The sequence below is a fragment of the Dasypus novemcinctus genome, chromosome 7, assembly GCF_030445035.2.
Source record: "Dasypus novemcinctus isolate mDasNov1 chromosome 7, mDasNov1.1.hap2, whole genome shotgun sequence".
Lineage (NCBI taxonomy): Eukaryota > Metazoa > Chordata > Mammalia > Cingulata > Dasypodidae > Dasypus > Dasypus novemcinctus.
In genome coordinates, this window is record NC_080679.1 from 100,622,242 (window position 1) to 100,637,479 (window position 15,238).

Consider the following 15,238-nt stretch of genomic DNA (forward strand, 5'->3'; position numbering starts at 1 on the left):
GAGCTTGTTCAAAGGCGAACTTGGTCAAAGTTCAGACTCTGATTAAAAGCAGCAGGACACAGTTGAAGGGTTAAAGCATGGGGTGGGGCATGCGATGGACTGAATTTCAGAAGGAGGGCTGGGATGCTGCAGAGCGGGCTGGAGAAGACTGGGGGTAGGACCCCAATGTGGTGGATGTGGCCATGACCCAGGGAAGAGAATGATGGGATGCTGACCTTCAGTGACCTGGGCAGTGCAATGGAGACGAAGCTAAGAAGAGCCAGAGGGACATCTGCGACGGACGGGCCTTGGTGAGTGACTGGATGCAGGTGGGGGGCAGAGGGAGGGATACGACTTGACAGCTGGGTACACCGACTTGACAGCTGGGTACACCGAGAGAGGATTTACGGGAAGAGGCACAGATTCAGGGTGGGGACATTCTTCTAGAATTGTTTACAGTAGACCTAGAGATGCTTTAATTGAATATAACAAAACATCACGACTCCAGCCAACTGAGAGTGACGGGGGCCACGAGTGTGACACCTGCGAAGCAGTCAGGTATTTACCTTGCGCCCGGAGCTTGGCCAGCTCTTCACTGAGCGAGTCCTGGGACTCCTCCAACTGCCGCCTCTTCTGCTCCATGTTTTGCATGTAGTCTGTGAGAGATTTGATCTTGGCTTCATGCTTCAAGCAAGCAAATAGATAAAAACCAAGAGTGAATGCCTGGCGAGCAGTCGAGCAGTCGTGCAGGCTTCCTAGGGGCGGCCTGTGGGGCGATGCCGCAGGGCTTTTCCGGCTCTCTCCCTCCGCTCCCACCCCCACGGCCGGGCACGTTCTGTCCCTGCTCCTTCCCCACAGACAGGCATGGCCATGGCTCTCTCATCCCAGCCCCTTCCAGGGAGATTCTAAGCCCCAGCTGGTTTTCCTTCTCACTGTTTTAGAAAACAGAGAGAAAAGAGCTGGAAGAATGTCTAGTGCTCAGCTCAAGACCCAAATCCTTATGACAACTACCTCTGGATTCTGAGTTAGTAACTCAAATATTACTTCTTTTCCTTTTCTGTCCCTATATTGGGGTCTTTATTTTTGCATTTCTATCCTCCCAGGAAGCTATTCCCAATGTCTAGGAGGGGCACTATGCCCTGATTTTAGGAGTTTTCTTCTCGATTTTTATAAATTACCAAAAAGAATGTCAAAAAGTAAATCCAAAAATGGTGGTGGAAATTTCTCCTGTAAACAACTGGATTATCCCACACACACCTGTTCTCAACAATATTAATGCAAATTCTGCAAAGCTGCCAATTATGGCATAGATACAACTCAGTATTTTCATTTTCACTTAACTTTATATAATTGTATTTTCCAAATAGCCAGGTTTTTTCCAAATAACAATTTTTTTTATGACAGCTGCATAATATTCTTCTAACCTTACTTTATGTTATTAGTGTATCAATAGATATTTGGGTAATTTACTTTTATTTTATGGTAAATAATACTGCACTCAACATCTTACATATTAACTTTTAAGATTTTTAACCATTTTCTGAGGGAAAAAATTCCATAAATGAAGTTACTGGATCAAAGTAAACTTACAGTTTTATAAATTTTTAAAACAGTTTTATTGAGAAACATCCACATACCATACAATCTGTCCAAAGTTACAATCAGTGGCATTTAGTACAATCACAATTTTGTACATTCATTACCACAAAAACTTTTATTAATATATAATGACCTTCTGTGTCTCTTATAATTTTTTTGCATTTAAAGTCTGATTTGTCCAATATTAGTATAGCTACTCCTGCTCTTTTTTGGCTACTATTTGTGTGGAGTATCTTTTTCTAACCTTTCACTTTCAGCTGGTTTGTATCCCTGGGTCTAAGGTGAGTCTCTTGTAAGCAGCATATGGATGGTTCATGTTTTGTTTTGTTTTTTTCAATCCATTTTTTCAACCTATCTTTTGATTGGGGAGTTTATTCCATTCATATTCAATGATAATACTGTAAATGCATTATTTACTTCCACCATTTATTCTTTGGTTTTCATCTCTCATATCTTATTTTCTTCTGTCTTTTTACTTTCTTGGTTATTCTTTCTGCTATTCTTGTCTTCTATGTTCTCCTCCAAGCCTCTCTCTCCTGTCTTTTTCTTTCAGGGTGTAAGGCTTCCTTTAATATTTCCTGCAAAGGCGGATTATTTTTTAGAAACTCCTTTAGTTACTGTTTGTGAATATTTTAAACTCACCTTCATATCTGAAGGACAATTTTGCCAGACAAGAATTCTCAGTTGGCAATTTTTCTCTTTCAGTATCCTAACTATATCATACCACTGTCTTCTCACCTCCATGGTTTCTGATGAGAAATCTGTACTAAGTCTTACTGGGTCTCCTTTGTGTGTGCTGGTTTCCTTCTTCCTTGCTGCTCTCAGAACTTTCTCTTTTATCTCTGATGTCTGACATTCTGAGTGGTGTGTGTCTTGGAGTCGGTTTATCTGGATTTATTCTGATTGGGGTACACTGTGCTTCTTGGATGTGTATGTTCACTTCTTTCATGAGAGTTGGGAAGTTTTCAGCCATTATTTCCTCAAATATTCCTTCCCTCCTTTTCCCTTCTCTTCTCCTTCTGGAGCTCCCATGACACATATGTTGTTGCATTTCATGTTATCATTCAATTCCCTGAGCCCCTGCTCATTTTTCCCCATTCTTTTCTCTCCGTTCTCTTCGATTTCAGCTGTTCTGCCTTCTGTATCACTTATTCTCTCCTCTACCATTTAGAGTCTGCTGTTGTACACCTCTAATGGTTTTTTGCTGTTTTTTTTTGGTTTGTTTGTTATTTGAGGTACCAGGACTGGGGATTGAACCCAGGACTTGATATGTAGGAAGCCAGTTCTCAATCACTGAGCCACACTGGCTCCCCTGAGTTGGTCTTTTCTTTTGTTTGCTTGATGTCTTTTTTTACTTTTTTAGGAGGCATCAGGGACTGAACCCAGGACCTCCCATGTGGGAAGCAGGTGTTCAACTGCTTGAGCCACATCTGTTCTAATGTGTTTAATTTGTTTTTTTAAAGATTTATTTATTTATTTATTTATCCCCCACCCCTTGCAGCTTGTTCCGTTCTTTTGCTGTCTCTTCTCTGTGTCCATTCTCTGCGTGTTTTTTTTTTTTCCTGTATCTGCTTGTCTCCTCTGCTGCGTCATCTTGCTGCACCAGCTCTCCATGGCACATGGGCCGTCAGCTCTCCGCAGTGCATGGGCCAGACTGCCTTCACGAGGAGGCCCTGGGACACAAACCCAGGGCCTCCCATATGGTAGACGGGAGCCCAACTAGTTGAGCCACAGCTGCTTCCCTCTAATGTGTTTTTTCTCTCACCTCTTGTGTCTTTCATTCCCATGAGCTGCTACTTTTCTATTCTGGTTTTCAAATTCTTCTTTGTGCTCGCTCAGTGTCTTCTTAGTGCTCTTTATTTCTTTAGCCATATTGTCTTTCAACTCATTTAATTTGATTTTGGAAATCTGTATTAATCGCCTTAACTTGATTGAGGAAATTTGTATGAATCTTGTTGATTAGATGTCTCAAATCCTGTGTCTCATCTGGGGCTTTGATATATTTGTTTGCTTGGGCCATTTCTTCCATTTTCTTAGTATGACTTGTAATTTTTTGCTGATATCTAGGCATGATTATGATGGTGAGTCTACTCAGATGCTCAATTTCTCTGTCTTTTGTAGGGACTTAGTAGTGGGAGTCTGCATGTTCCTGTTGTTCTTTCATTCTTGGTTCAACTTATTCTGGATCTTTAGGATTGCCCCTGTTAATTGCTCAAATCTGGGCCCTGGGCCCAGAAATGGATTGAAGACCTGCTTCCAAGGGAGAGGGAGGCTGTAAAGGCCAGATAAAACCTCTCTTACTTATTTACTTTTTTTTTTTAAAGATTTATTTATTAACTATTTTTATTTATCCCGCCCCAATGGTTCTCTCATCTGTCTGCTCATAGGTTGTTCACCTTCTCCAGGAGGCACCAGGTACCAAACCAGGGACCTCCCACATGAGAGGTGAGTGCCCAATGGCCTGAACTACATCCACTCCCCACAGGTTGCAGCATCTGCTGGCTGGAGGCATTTGCTCAAATTGCAGTGGGGGCAATGTCTAGCTTGTTGAGATGGGAGGCGGTGTCTGCTTGTCTTTTAGGAGGCACTGGGACCTGAACCCAGGACCTCCCATGTGGTAGGCGGGCACCTAACTGGTTGAGCCACATCCACTTCCCTTTATTTACTTTTAATTTCCTCACTTGCACTTCCTTAGTCGGCCAGCAGATGGTGCTTTTCGGCAGCCCTTTCAGTTCAAAGCCTGGTCTGAGTGTGTTTGCTATAACATGGACCATATCACTGAGGCACAGGATACTGCCTGGAGGCTAAGAGCCTCGTGATCCAAATTTTCTCAGAGGCTGTTCTGCAACTTTCGCTGGCAGTCCTCTCTGGAATTATTTCCCAGGTAGGAAATAATTCCACTCGCCCCGAGTCCTCAACAACCAGTCCTGTTGAGTAGGAAGGGAGATTGAGGGCGTTGGAGCTCTTTAGTCCTGTGCGGGCTCCCGGGGCAAACAGCAGCATGGCACAGCCCTCCTGGCCTGAAGGGCTGGTGGGACACAGCAGACCAAATCTGTGAGTCAAAAGCTGAGTCAGCCCTAGGCCCTGCCCCTCTCTCCCCGTTTCCTGGGGAGCTGGATCCCTGCAGCCCCCTTTGTCTACAGCAGCCAGCCCAAGACCTGAGAATTTAAAATTGTGTATCGGGAGGGGAGGGCACTGGCAGCCGCAGCTGCAGGTTTTAACTCACAGTTTTGCTGTCAAGATTCTTTTCCTTTGTCCCTCTCTCTTCTGGGCAGTGAACAGCCTTCGCCTAGTGTCCTTAACCCTAGAACATTTTTTTGCCAGGCTGTCTCTGCCTGTCCTCTCGCTATTTTTGTGGGAGAAGAAAGAGTCCTGTGTCTTTCTAGTCCACCACCTCCCTGGAAGTGCATTTTTATAGTTTTTGATTTCCAAAAGGATCAATTAAATTATAATTTCATCAACAATGTATATCAATTTCACTATCACAGAAGTATTAAATAACATCTTTTGAATATTTTAAAATTTATTTTTTTTAGTTTTAATTTATCTTCTAGTGTCTTATATACAACCTAACATTTTCCTTTTAAGCACATTCAAATATGTAATTATTCAGTGCTGTTAATTACATTCACAATGTTGTGCTACCGACACCACCATCCATTACCAAAATTCAATGTGTTTTTGCTTATTATGTTAGTTATAAAATGGAACCTCATTGTTTAGATTTGCATCTCTTAGATTATTATGGTGGGAGGGAAGGAGCTTGGAACTGTTTCTGTGATAATATATTATTAGATCTAAAAACTTACTACTAGAAAGAGATGGTAGTACTAAGTTTTTTGTGCCTTGGTATTTTATTTGAGGCCCCAATCCATACTGGTACCTGTTACCCCTAAATGACATTTGGCTCTTTTGGTGCCTGGTATGAGACTGTGAGCAGCACACAGTAGGTCACTCACAGAACCTTCAAACCTAAATGCAAGTTCAGGCGTCAGTGTCAGCCCAGAAACTGGCTTCTGTTTTCTGAGACCTCCCTTTCAATGGGAAGAAGAGCAGCCTTCCTCTCGGAGCCGGCATGTGCCCTTGGGATTTTCAAGCCCTTGAAGACATGGGCTCTGGGTTCACACCCTCTTTGGCTGGAGGCCCAGCTCTGCCATCCGCAGGCCGTGTGAGTTTGGACAACACATTTACTCTCTCTAAGCCTGTTTCCTTATCTGAAAAACAGGAAATTATAGAACCTGCCTATTAACATTTTTTGAAGATCAAGTGAGATAATACATGTAAAGTGCTTAGCACAATATGACACACAGTGACCCCTCGAGAAAATGTCACCTACTATCGTTACTAGTAGTAATAGTAGCAATGGAGGTAGCTATTGTTGTTTCTGTTTTTCCTTAGTAAACTGGACTTGTGATAGGAACTATAAGGTGAAGGAATCACCTTTGCTGATAGGAGTTTGTTGTTTTTTGATAATTAGTTTAAAAACATGAGGCAGACAATATCTAAATACTTTAGGTGTTTTAGATTCTACCCCATCTTGTTATCCATTCTATATATACAGTCCTATTTTAAAAAGGACCCAAGGTAATTCAGGTAATTCACACCATGGAATCTAGCCTTGCGGAGAAACCAGGGCTGACCTTGCCTGGGGAGGTCAGATGAGTCTTGGGTGAAGCCAGGCCAATCACAAGTCCCTGAGGCTCACCATCAGCTCTGAGGGAGCACAGAGCAGGCAGGCCTCAAGAAGACAGGGTGAGAAACAAGGAGGAAAGGGCGGCCCACCTGGGAGATGAGCAGCTGGCAGGCCGCCAGCTCCCGCTCGCTGGCTGTCATCTTCCTGTTGGAGTCCACCTGGGCGCTCTCCAGCTGCTTGCTGCGGTTCACCAGGGACTTGACCTCCGACTTCATCTTGCTGATGTACAGGCGGGCCATGGTGAACTCCTCTTCGATGACGCCATTCACATCTGCCAACTGAGCACCGGAGGGAACACACTCAAAGGTTGCCTTCAATTTCCAGGGGCTTGTGGGTCCTCTGAAACCTGTCCATGGACCCACGAGAGATCAGCTGGGTTTCTGGTTAAGAATCACTAGTCATAGGACCACAGCTGAAAATGATCTCTAAAAAAGCTGTACAGTCAACCCCAAGTTCTCTGAAACCTCAGGTGAAACTTTCAATGAAAAACCTCTGCTAACTAAATATCGTCCTCAATTGACCAGCCTTTTCATTACAATTGAGTTTTAGCGGGGAAAAATGTCTTCAGAAAAACCCTGGAGATTGGAAAAAAATAGTAACTTCAAAGAGGTATTTGAGGGTCAGTGTCTTGCCGCTTTCATGTCTAGAAGGGCACAAGGAGACAGTTCCTAAATGTGGCCCTGAAATCCCTATAAGAATTCAAATAAAAATTTCAATAATATTCTCTGTAATCTGATCATTCAGACAGAGAAGCTGTTTAATGCCCCTGAATATGTTTCTTACAGGCAAAGATTGAAATAAAAAGGATTTTCTATATAGTTCTCAATTAAACAGGAAATCTAATGAATCAGAACATGCAATTATCAAAGGCCCCTTTTGGGGAAGGTTTCCATTACTACCAATCCATTTCTCCTTGCCTCTTCATGCCTGCCCTTTCCAAACAGGCATGAATCTAGCTCATTATTTAAGATCATGTAAGAACAGTCTAAACCCACCCTAGAAGAGAAGATTCTGATAGTCAGGATTGCTGTACATATATTTGGGTTCTAAGTTTCTGAGCTCTACTGGACTCAAATTGAAGAAAGATACTTAGGATAGAAACCAATCTGCTCGGATGCTCAATTGACCAAATGAGCAAAGTAACTGTGTGCATATTTTTGTTTAACCACCAGGGGGCAGCCTAACACCTTATGAAAAACCAGAGCGCTGTCCCAGACCCCAACTCAGGAACACAGGCTTGGATTGGTTGGAAGGCAATGATTTTTTTGATGTTCCACATCATAATTGTTCCTTTTGTCATTATTGCTGTCATTAACTCATTAATGATAACCATTTTTAGGTAATACATATTTTAATATTTCATATAACTATTTTTTTTTCATATGAGGGCTGGGAAAATTAAATCAAGCACCAGCCCTGAAAAATTTGTAGCAAGAGAGAAGTATATTAGACACTGCTGAGTCCATGTAACTTGGTGTCAACATTCCCCTCAGAATACAACAAGAGTAGTTGTTACAGAATCTATATCAACAGCAAGAAATCTACAAGTATCAGTTTCTGACTCCCCTCTTAGTGGAGGCTCTTGCTAAGACAGTTTTATTTCTCTGCTAACACCCGTCTTCATGCCATGCCTTCTATAAGCCAACAACGTGGAGACAGTGGAGGAGGAACAGCCCCACCTGAGTCCAGTTTGGATCTGTGGAACAGGGAGGAGAACTGCTTTCTTTGGCCTGACCAGGTGGACCCTATACTTTGGCCACTCTCTGTAGAAGGGTAAGGGAACAGCCATCTCTTTCACAGGAATCACAACTACCTACACCAGCTCCTGGTGGGACGAGGTCACTGAACCAACACAAGGGGCACCTAGGAAGGGACTCTGTCTGTCCTCTGTTCCAGGTCTATCCTTCAGAGTGGGAAACTCTGTCTTCCCTGCCCAGATGCCATGAGTTGGGAAAGACTAAAATATTTACAGGGTGGGCTTCCTTCATTTCTTCTTCCAAACCAGAACCATAACTTCTAGAACCTTCTCCCATCCTGAGAAGTCTAATAGGAGATTTTGAGTCCATGTCTCATGGGAGAAAAAAAATACCCAAACCATTTTTAACTGTGAGATTTCTTACCCTAACAGAGTTGATATATTTAGTTATTTAACGCTTAAAAGTTTCCAGTAATTCTGGTGCACTGTTATTTCAAAAAGGTTAATCGGACTTTGCTGCTGAAATGTGACTCTTACCTCTCCCCAGGATGTGACCCTAGACTACGTGATCCCGTACCAGTGGCCAATCCATAAGGAAGGCTGCACCCCCAGGGAACCGGGTGGGAAGCCACTGCAGCCTCCTCTGCGCCTTCCACCCCGACTAGGGAAGGAGTCGCCCGTCCCGCCCCGATTCTCTCCAGCGAGGAGAGGCTCTGCCATGTGAGGAACTAGTGCCCTTTCCAAGCCAAGTCACATTCAAGGGACTAAGGTTCAGAATGGGACTTAAAGAGGTCAGTGTGGGTCAAAAGAAAACTAGTCAGCAAATTGAATTCATGGCATTTACTCTGCCTCAACGTTTTATTCGTCTGTGGCTGGCTTCCTGGAAACCCTTGTTTTTAGGTACTAATGGCATAGGAACATGCAAGGAAGAAGGTGCTTTCTAACAAACCTGGATAAAGCCAACACTGGACTCATCTTGTTTGGGCAACTAAAAAAATATTGTCTGGGCTCCTGAAAGGTTTCAAGACACAAATGAGCAGGAGAGATGGTTTTTTCTATTTCCAAAAGTACTATTTGTGTCTGTCACATATCAGAACTGAGGACTGATGGAGCCCCCAAAAGCCATCTATTCCCCTCACCCCCAATTCCTACCACCAGCAACCTTGTGGGAAGCAAATAGGATTTTAGGATCAAAATACAAGATGGGTGAAAGAAATTTCCTTGATCTGCTCATTTTCTTAGCTCATATCAAGCTGAAGAGTCTTAACCAATAAGAAAAGTATCTGTGCCCATAACAGTAAATCTAAGAAATATAATTAGCATTCATGGAATCTCTGGCAACCTTAGAGAACATCTGGGCTCACTCTGTCATTTTACAAATTAGGATACAGAGACCCGGGGAAGGAAAGCAACTTGCCCAAAGTGAGACCCTCCCCCTTTAGCTCTCATCACCCTTGTGATTAAATCAGAATCACAAGAAGAAGAAAAAAGAAAAACAATGATTATGAGTATCATGCTCTATAAGGAAGAGTTATCAATGAAATGAACTAGGGCACCCAATGTCTGCAATCCAAAAATATCTCAAAAACAGCCAATTTAGTATTTAAAAATAATCTCAATCATACTTCAGATTCCCAAAGGTAACGACTCCTTCTTCTTAATGCTGAAGCACCCAGACTCCTTGATTTCATTAGCATTTTTCATCAGCTCTATTTTAGTACGTAGCATAAAAATACCCTCTTTTTTCATTATCAGCAGCAGGCAGCAACTTCCCATAAATCAATTCCACCTTCATATTGCAAGGACCATTTAATCACCCGGACGTCAGAATTTTATTGCTCAACACCAACGTATGCTAAAAATTAAAGCCTAAAATTTAAAGCCACCAAACCAAAGCCTAATAGGATTAACCCTATAGTACCTGAGAATTTGGTGCTCAGATCAGATTCACTAGACAATAGAGGTTCCAGGACAAAATGATTAGGTTTACAAGTATGAGTTACACTCTTAAGCCTAGATCTGGTAAACCATCCGGATGGGCTTTCTATATTTCCCAGAAGTAGTCTATAGACAGATATAATCTTGAGAGCCTTTACCAGTATTTAATACTCCCAATTCACAACATGAATATTCCCATAAAGCTGGGATGTGGAATAAAGTCTTCTAAAGTAAAATGGCTAAACTTTGACTTAGGAGGTCTGTGGTGGGACCTGAGACTCTAGTTCCAACAAGCTCTCAAATGATGCTGATCACACACTGAATAGCAAGTTTCTAGATGTCTCCTATTACCAATAACTAAATGTGTGCTTATTTCTTAAATGTGCTTATTTCTTAAATTGGATTTTAACATGAACCAATGTTAGAACCCTATTGCTTGCAGGTGAAAGCTGTCCTAATGATAGTGATTGGCTGGAGAACTTTCATTCCTCTAGGTTCTCGTAGAAATAGATAAACACAATGAGACTAGAACTCTTGCTTAATGTATCTAATTCCCAACTTCTGTGGCACTGGGCAATAATTTTGAGGAACAAACCCATTTACTTAAACCCAATCAAAATGTGAAGATGCCCCCTAGATTTGGAAAGTAAATCGATCCTCTTCCTCATTCACTCAGCCATTTGTTCATTCATTCAAATAGTGCCAAGCATGAAGAAGATGCAAAGTACTTTGCTAATAAACGTTGAATACTTAAAATAAAACACGAAGCCAGCTAATGATGCCCTGATAAAGATGGGCAGAGAAAATAATGAAGGGCTGCCTTACCGTCTTCACATCATTGGTGCCAATAATTCCTCCTATCTCCCCCAGATCCTTCAGGAGCAAATTCAGGATCTCAGTGGCCCTCTTTTTCTGGTGGTTGCTAAGCTCTTGCAGCTGGCTCAGCTCTCTCTGTGTGGTTGACAGTGTAGTCTGAAAAATTAATTTCAATGCCAAATTGAAAGGTTCGCCCATTGATTGCATGCATGCAGTACTGCAAAGAATAACAGCATGATGTAGGATAGATTTCTTTATCGTTTTCATGAGATTCAACAAGAGTACTTTCAAGTCAAGTGACTGTATCAGCTCTGCATTCTTTACATGGCCTGTACATGTCTGCATACCGGATGGCAATTTTCAGGTCAGCAAATAAGTTATTAAAAATAAACAAAGCGGTGGTGGACTTGGCCCAGTGGTTAGGGCGTCCGTCTACCACATGGGAGGTCCGCGGTTCAAACCCCAGGCCTCCTTGACCCGTGTGGAGCCGGCCCATGCGCAGTGCTGATGTGCGCAAGGAGTGCCCTGCCACGCAGGGGTGTCCCCCGCGTAGGGAAGCCCCACGCACAAGGAGTGCGCCCCGTAAGGAGAGCCGCCCAGCGCAAAAAAAAGTGCAGCCTGCCCAGGAATGTTGCCGCACACACGGAGAGCTGACACAACAAGATGACGCAACAAAAAGAAACACAGATTCCAGTGCCACTGACAACAACAGAAGCGGACAAAGAAGATGCAGCAAATAGACACAGAGAACAGACAACCGGGGTGGGGGGGGGGGAGGGGAGAGAAATAAATAAATCTTTACAAATAAATAAATAAAGCCAAAGAAAGGAGCCCTTAGATTTATAACAATTATGTCTTCCTCTCTACTAGATGCTGTTTCATCTAAGGGGTCTAAACATACCTGGCAAGAATCCCCTCCTCCACTCCTAAGCAAACTTGCACCCTAGGCCACTTCCACATTTCCACCTGGCTTCGTAAGAGTACATGGGTCTGGGAGGCCCAGAGGAGTAGGGATGAACGTAGAAAACAACTTAAGAGTCTTCTAATCTTCACAGTGAAGCTAACTAAATACTATTCATCTCTTCTCTTTAGTCAGGTTCAACAATAGATGGCCTTGTAACATATAGCAGCAATTCTGTTTTCTTGCCTAACCTTAACAAACTCATCTCTTTTCCATCCCTCAAGTACCAAAAAGTTTATATTCCTAAGCAACTAGTTTAACTCTCAACATCATTAGAATAGCATCCTTTGGTGTCTAGTCAACTCTGCCAACAAAGAAAATAATGCCTGTTCTCTTAGAGCCATGGAGATTAATACAAAGACATTTATATAATTCTTCCATGGGCAGCTATTTTGTGAGAACATGTTTTAATGATCTAACTAAAAACAGAATGTATGCTACATCAGTCTAGTAATGTTTGGTACGACAGAAAATAAGGAATGATGAGAAATGTATTATGGAAAATGTTTCCTTATTTTTGGAAGCAACTAATACCTAAGGACTAATTAAAAGGAACTTGTGGAAAACACCAAGCAGAAAAAAATCAGTCTCCTTTCCTAAGTGACTTCTGAATCTGTGTTTTTGACACTGCCACTGTTTTCTTTTATTTCAAAAGTAGTAGTAGTAGTTCCTGTTTTAGGAAGCCATTAGAAGATGCTTCTGCCATGAAATTGAATTTATGGGGTTAGCAGCACTTCCTACCAGCTCTATGGTCAGCAGATTGGAGCTTTCCTGCACCATCTGCTACTTCTCAGTGCCCAGGAGGACTGGATGTTTTCCACAGAGCAGGATGGGCACGATCCCATGATGCCAAGCCCCTGGGCAGAGATGCCCAGGGCACAAGATACATCCACTCATTAGCCTTTTTTTTTTTTTTTAAGAGTATTATTTGGCCAATGTGTTCAATTCCAATATTGTAGTAGAAATGGCTGAAAAACTGCCACCATCTTACGTGGCTTCAGCACCCTGGGCCATCTCCCAGCCCAGTAGTCAAGGTTCTTGTTCTGTGACCTCAGGAGGGCCTCGCCACCCCTTATCCATGTGGAAGAGACCATGGACACATAGCCACCTCGCCAAGCACTCACTGCCCTGCCACCATGAAATCCCTGTGCAGAATTCCATATTTCACTGGAGGAATATGAAAATAAGGAGAAGTGCAAACCAAAGCACTGGCTTAAAACAGTACGTAACAAATAAGGCAGCTTCGTCCCAGACTCCTGAAGGTACAAGTGGGACCAGAAGCTGAGGGGAGGGAAAAGATTTCTGGAAGGGTGTAAACAAGAAGAGTGAAGTCCATACCTTCCATTGGTGTCCCACTCTTGCCTGATAGTAATAACATTTTGATATTTATTTATTGGGATTGTAGTATGTGTGCAGATCCATGACAAGTGTTTGACATAAACTGTCACTAATCCTCCTGCCCTGCCAGGAGCATGCTATTATTGCTATTTTTATAGAGAAAGGAACCAAGATTCAAGAAGTTTAAAAGGCTTGACTAAGATCTAATTGTGAAATCAAATATGTTTTGACTATGGTTTTTCTGGCTCTGAAGTCTGCACTCTCAACTATTCTTCAAGGCTTCCCTGCTAACTGCTACAAATCCTCTGCACATAAAACAGTTGTGATACATAGTTGTGATATGTGAGTGGACAAAAGTCACTTACACAGAACACTTCAGTTGGTGGGCCCTCAGAGAATGCAGCTAAGTCTAACATTGAATGACCATTCAGTAACTGCCTTCCTATATAGTGTCTGTCAACAAATACCAAAACAAGTACAAGAATGGAGGAAACTTCTTGAGGCAGCCAAGGAAGTCCCGCCCCCAAGACACAAATGCTCCAACCGTTTTCTGGGCCAGCTCATCTGTCAGCTGCTCATTGGCCTTGGTCTTGTCCTCTACTTCCTGTGACTTCTGGTCGTAATTGACAGCCAGTTCCTCCAGGGCCTGGAGAACTTCTTTCACCTCATCTTTGGCTGCCTCATTTTCAATCTGGAGACGTGTCAGCTCCTCTTGGATTTTCTCATAATCTCTTCTCGTGGAAGCTAAAAGCTGGGGAAATGAGATAGCACAGAACTGGTGGATCTAATGTTCAAATGTTTACATTCTGTGCTCAATCAAAAGAAAGTAATTTTAAGGAACAAATACAAGGAAAAAAACATGTTGAAAAGGCTTAGGATGACTGGAAACTTCACTATATGGTCTAGATGTTAAATAAAAAGATAACACATTATCATTTCAAAAATCTGTTTTCTTTTTTTTTTTTTAATTTTAAAGTGGTGTAGGTTTAACTCAAATTAATTAGACATCCCAAATCACTTCACTTTGTAGCTGATTGGCTTTCACATTTAAAGAAAGGATGGCAGGAACCATTTCCAAGGAGTATGAAAACACATCGTTTTTTAATATTATCATGAATTCACATTGTGAACAGGTTGATTTCAGCATCAACCAAAACAGCATATTCCACATTGATGTATAAAAGGACCTACCCAATCATAAACATTAGTCATAAATGTTAGTTAAGGGCTTACGGATGTTTTCATTATCTTGTGCCTATTGTACTTTCTGATTTTTCTGTAATGAACCTATATTGCCTTAATAGTATAGAAAAAGAAAAATATTAGAAGTTCTAACTGCAACACAAAGGCAAATTTATCAGAGGCAGAGGTACAAAATGAATACTTTTCATATTGGTGATACAAAGGAATAGAATGGGGAGAAGAGGGCAGGAAATACTGACAAATGGAGGCCCTCAACAAGATGTACGATAGGAGTGGACTGGCTCCAGGTAATCCATTTGCAAAGGGCCTGGACCGGTTTCCTACCAAGAGGGGCTAGGGTAGGGGCTTAATCATTGCTGTGGAGAGATGAGGAGGAACAAAGAGGAAAGAGGAGGAGTAAAACGAATTACGGAGACAGTTGTGTCCGGGGGAGGCCTGGGGTCAGGGACATGGGCCCGAGCAGCGTGCCATAATTGCACTGTGTGATCTAATCTGTAGCATTTGAACAACACAGCAGAGAGCAGAGAAAAATACCTAGACGGTACTCAGCAAGAAAATTACTAATGGTCTACATTGGCTAGACTGGCTGGCTGTCCTTTGCTTACATTCCTATTTGTAAAAAGAGTTGACAAAATGCAATGCAATGAAGGCATCTCTTCAAGAATTGAATGCCAGGAACAAGTGCCTCCTTCTAAGTAAATGAAATGTGAACATAGCACTTGTACCCCTTTCCTCTCTGCTTTCCCCTCCTTTATCTTGTTTTTTTCTATAGGCCAGCAGGAGAACATGGTCTGTATTGGAGACGCGAGCCTGTTGATTTGCAAAGCCAGAAGAGCCGACAGAGCCGGGAACAGGAGTACTAGACACGAGCTCATCCTTGCCAGCGCGAGCTCCTCTCACTCTGCCCCTCAAGGACTGCGTGTGGCAGCGGCCACTCACTCTCCAGACCCAGGGCTCTACAAAGTCAGCCATTTATTTTCAAAATTTAGTGGAAATCAGCTGTTAACATGCAGTG

General features: G+C 42.5%; 1 protein-coding gene and 1 long non-coding RNA gene across 2 annotated transcripts in view; one reads left to right on the forward strand and one right to left on the reverse strand.

Moving 5' to 3' along the window:
- The window catches only part of KIF5C (kinesin family member 5C), a 170,005-nt gene that overhangs the window by 32,319 nt on the left and 122,448 nt on the right, over positions 1 to 15,238 (reverse strand). The window contains exons 14-17 of the mRNA XM_004462232.4: positions 13,565 to 13,771; positions 10,731 to 10,877; positions 6,361 to 6,549; positions 546 to 663 (exon numbers count right to left, since the gene is read on the reverse strand). Coding sequence (XP_004462289.2) covers positions 546 to 663; positions 6,361 to 6,549; positions 10,731 to 10,877; positions 13,565 to 13,771 — 661 coding nt within the window. The remainder of the gene's footprint in view (positions 1 to 545; positions 664 to 6,360; positions 6,550 to 10,730; positions 10,878 to 13,564; positions 13,772 to 15,238) is intronic.
- Positions 220 to 15,080, forward strand: LOC131279214 (uncharacterized). The gene is made up of 3 exons (XR_009186594.2): positions 220 to 290; positions 3,966 to 4,023; positions 14,996 to 15,080. It is a non-coding gene; the product is annotated as an uncharacterized lncRNA (long non-coding RNA).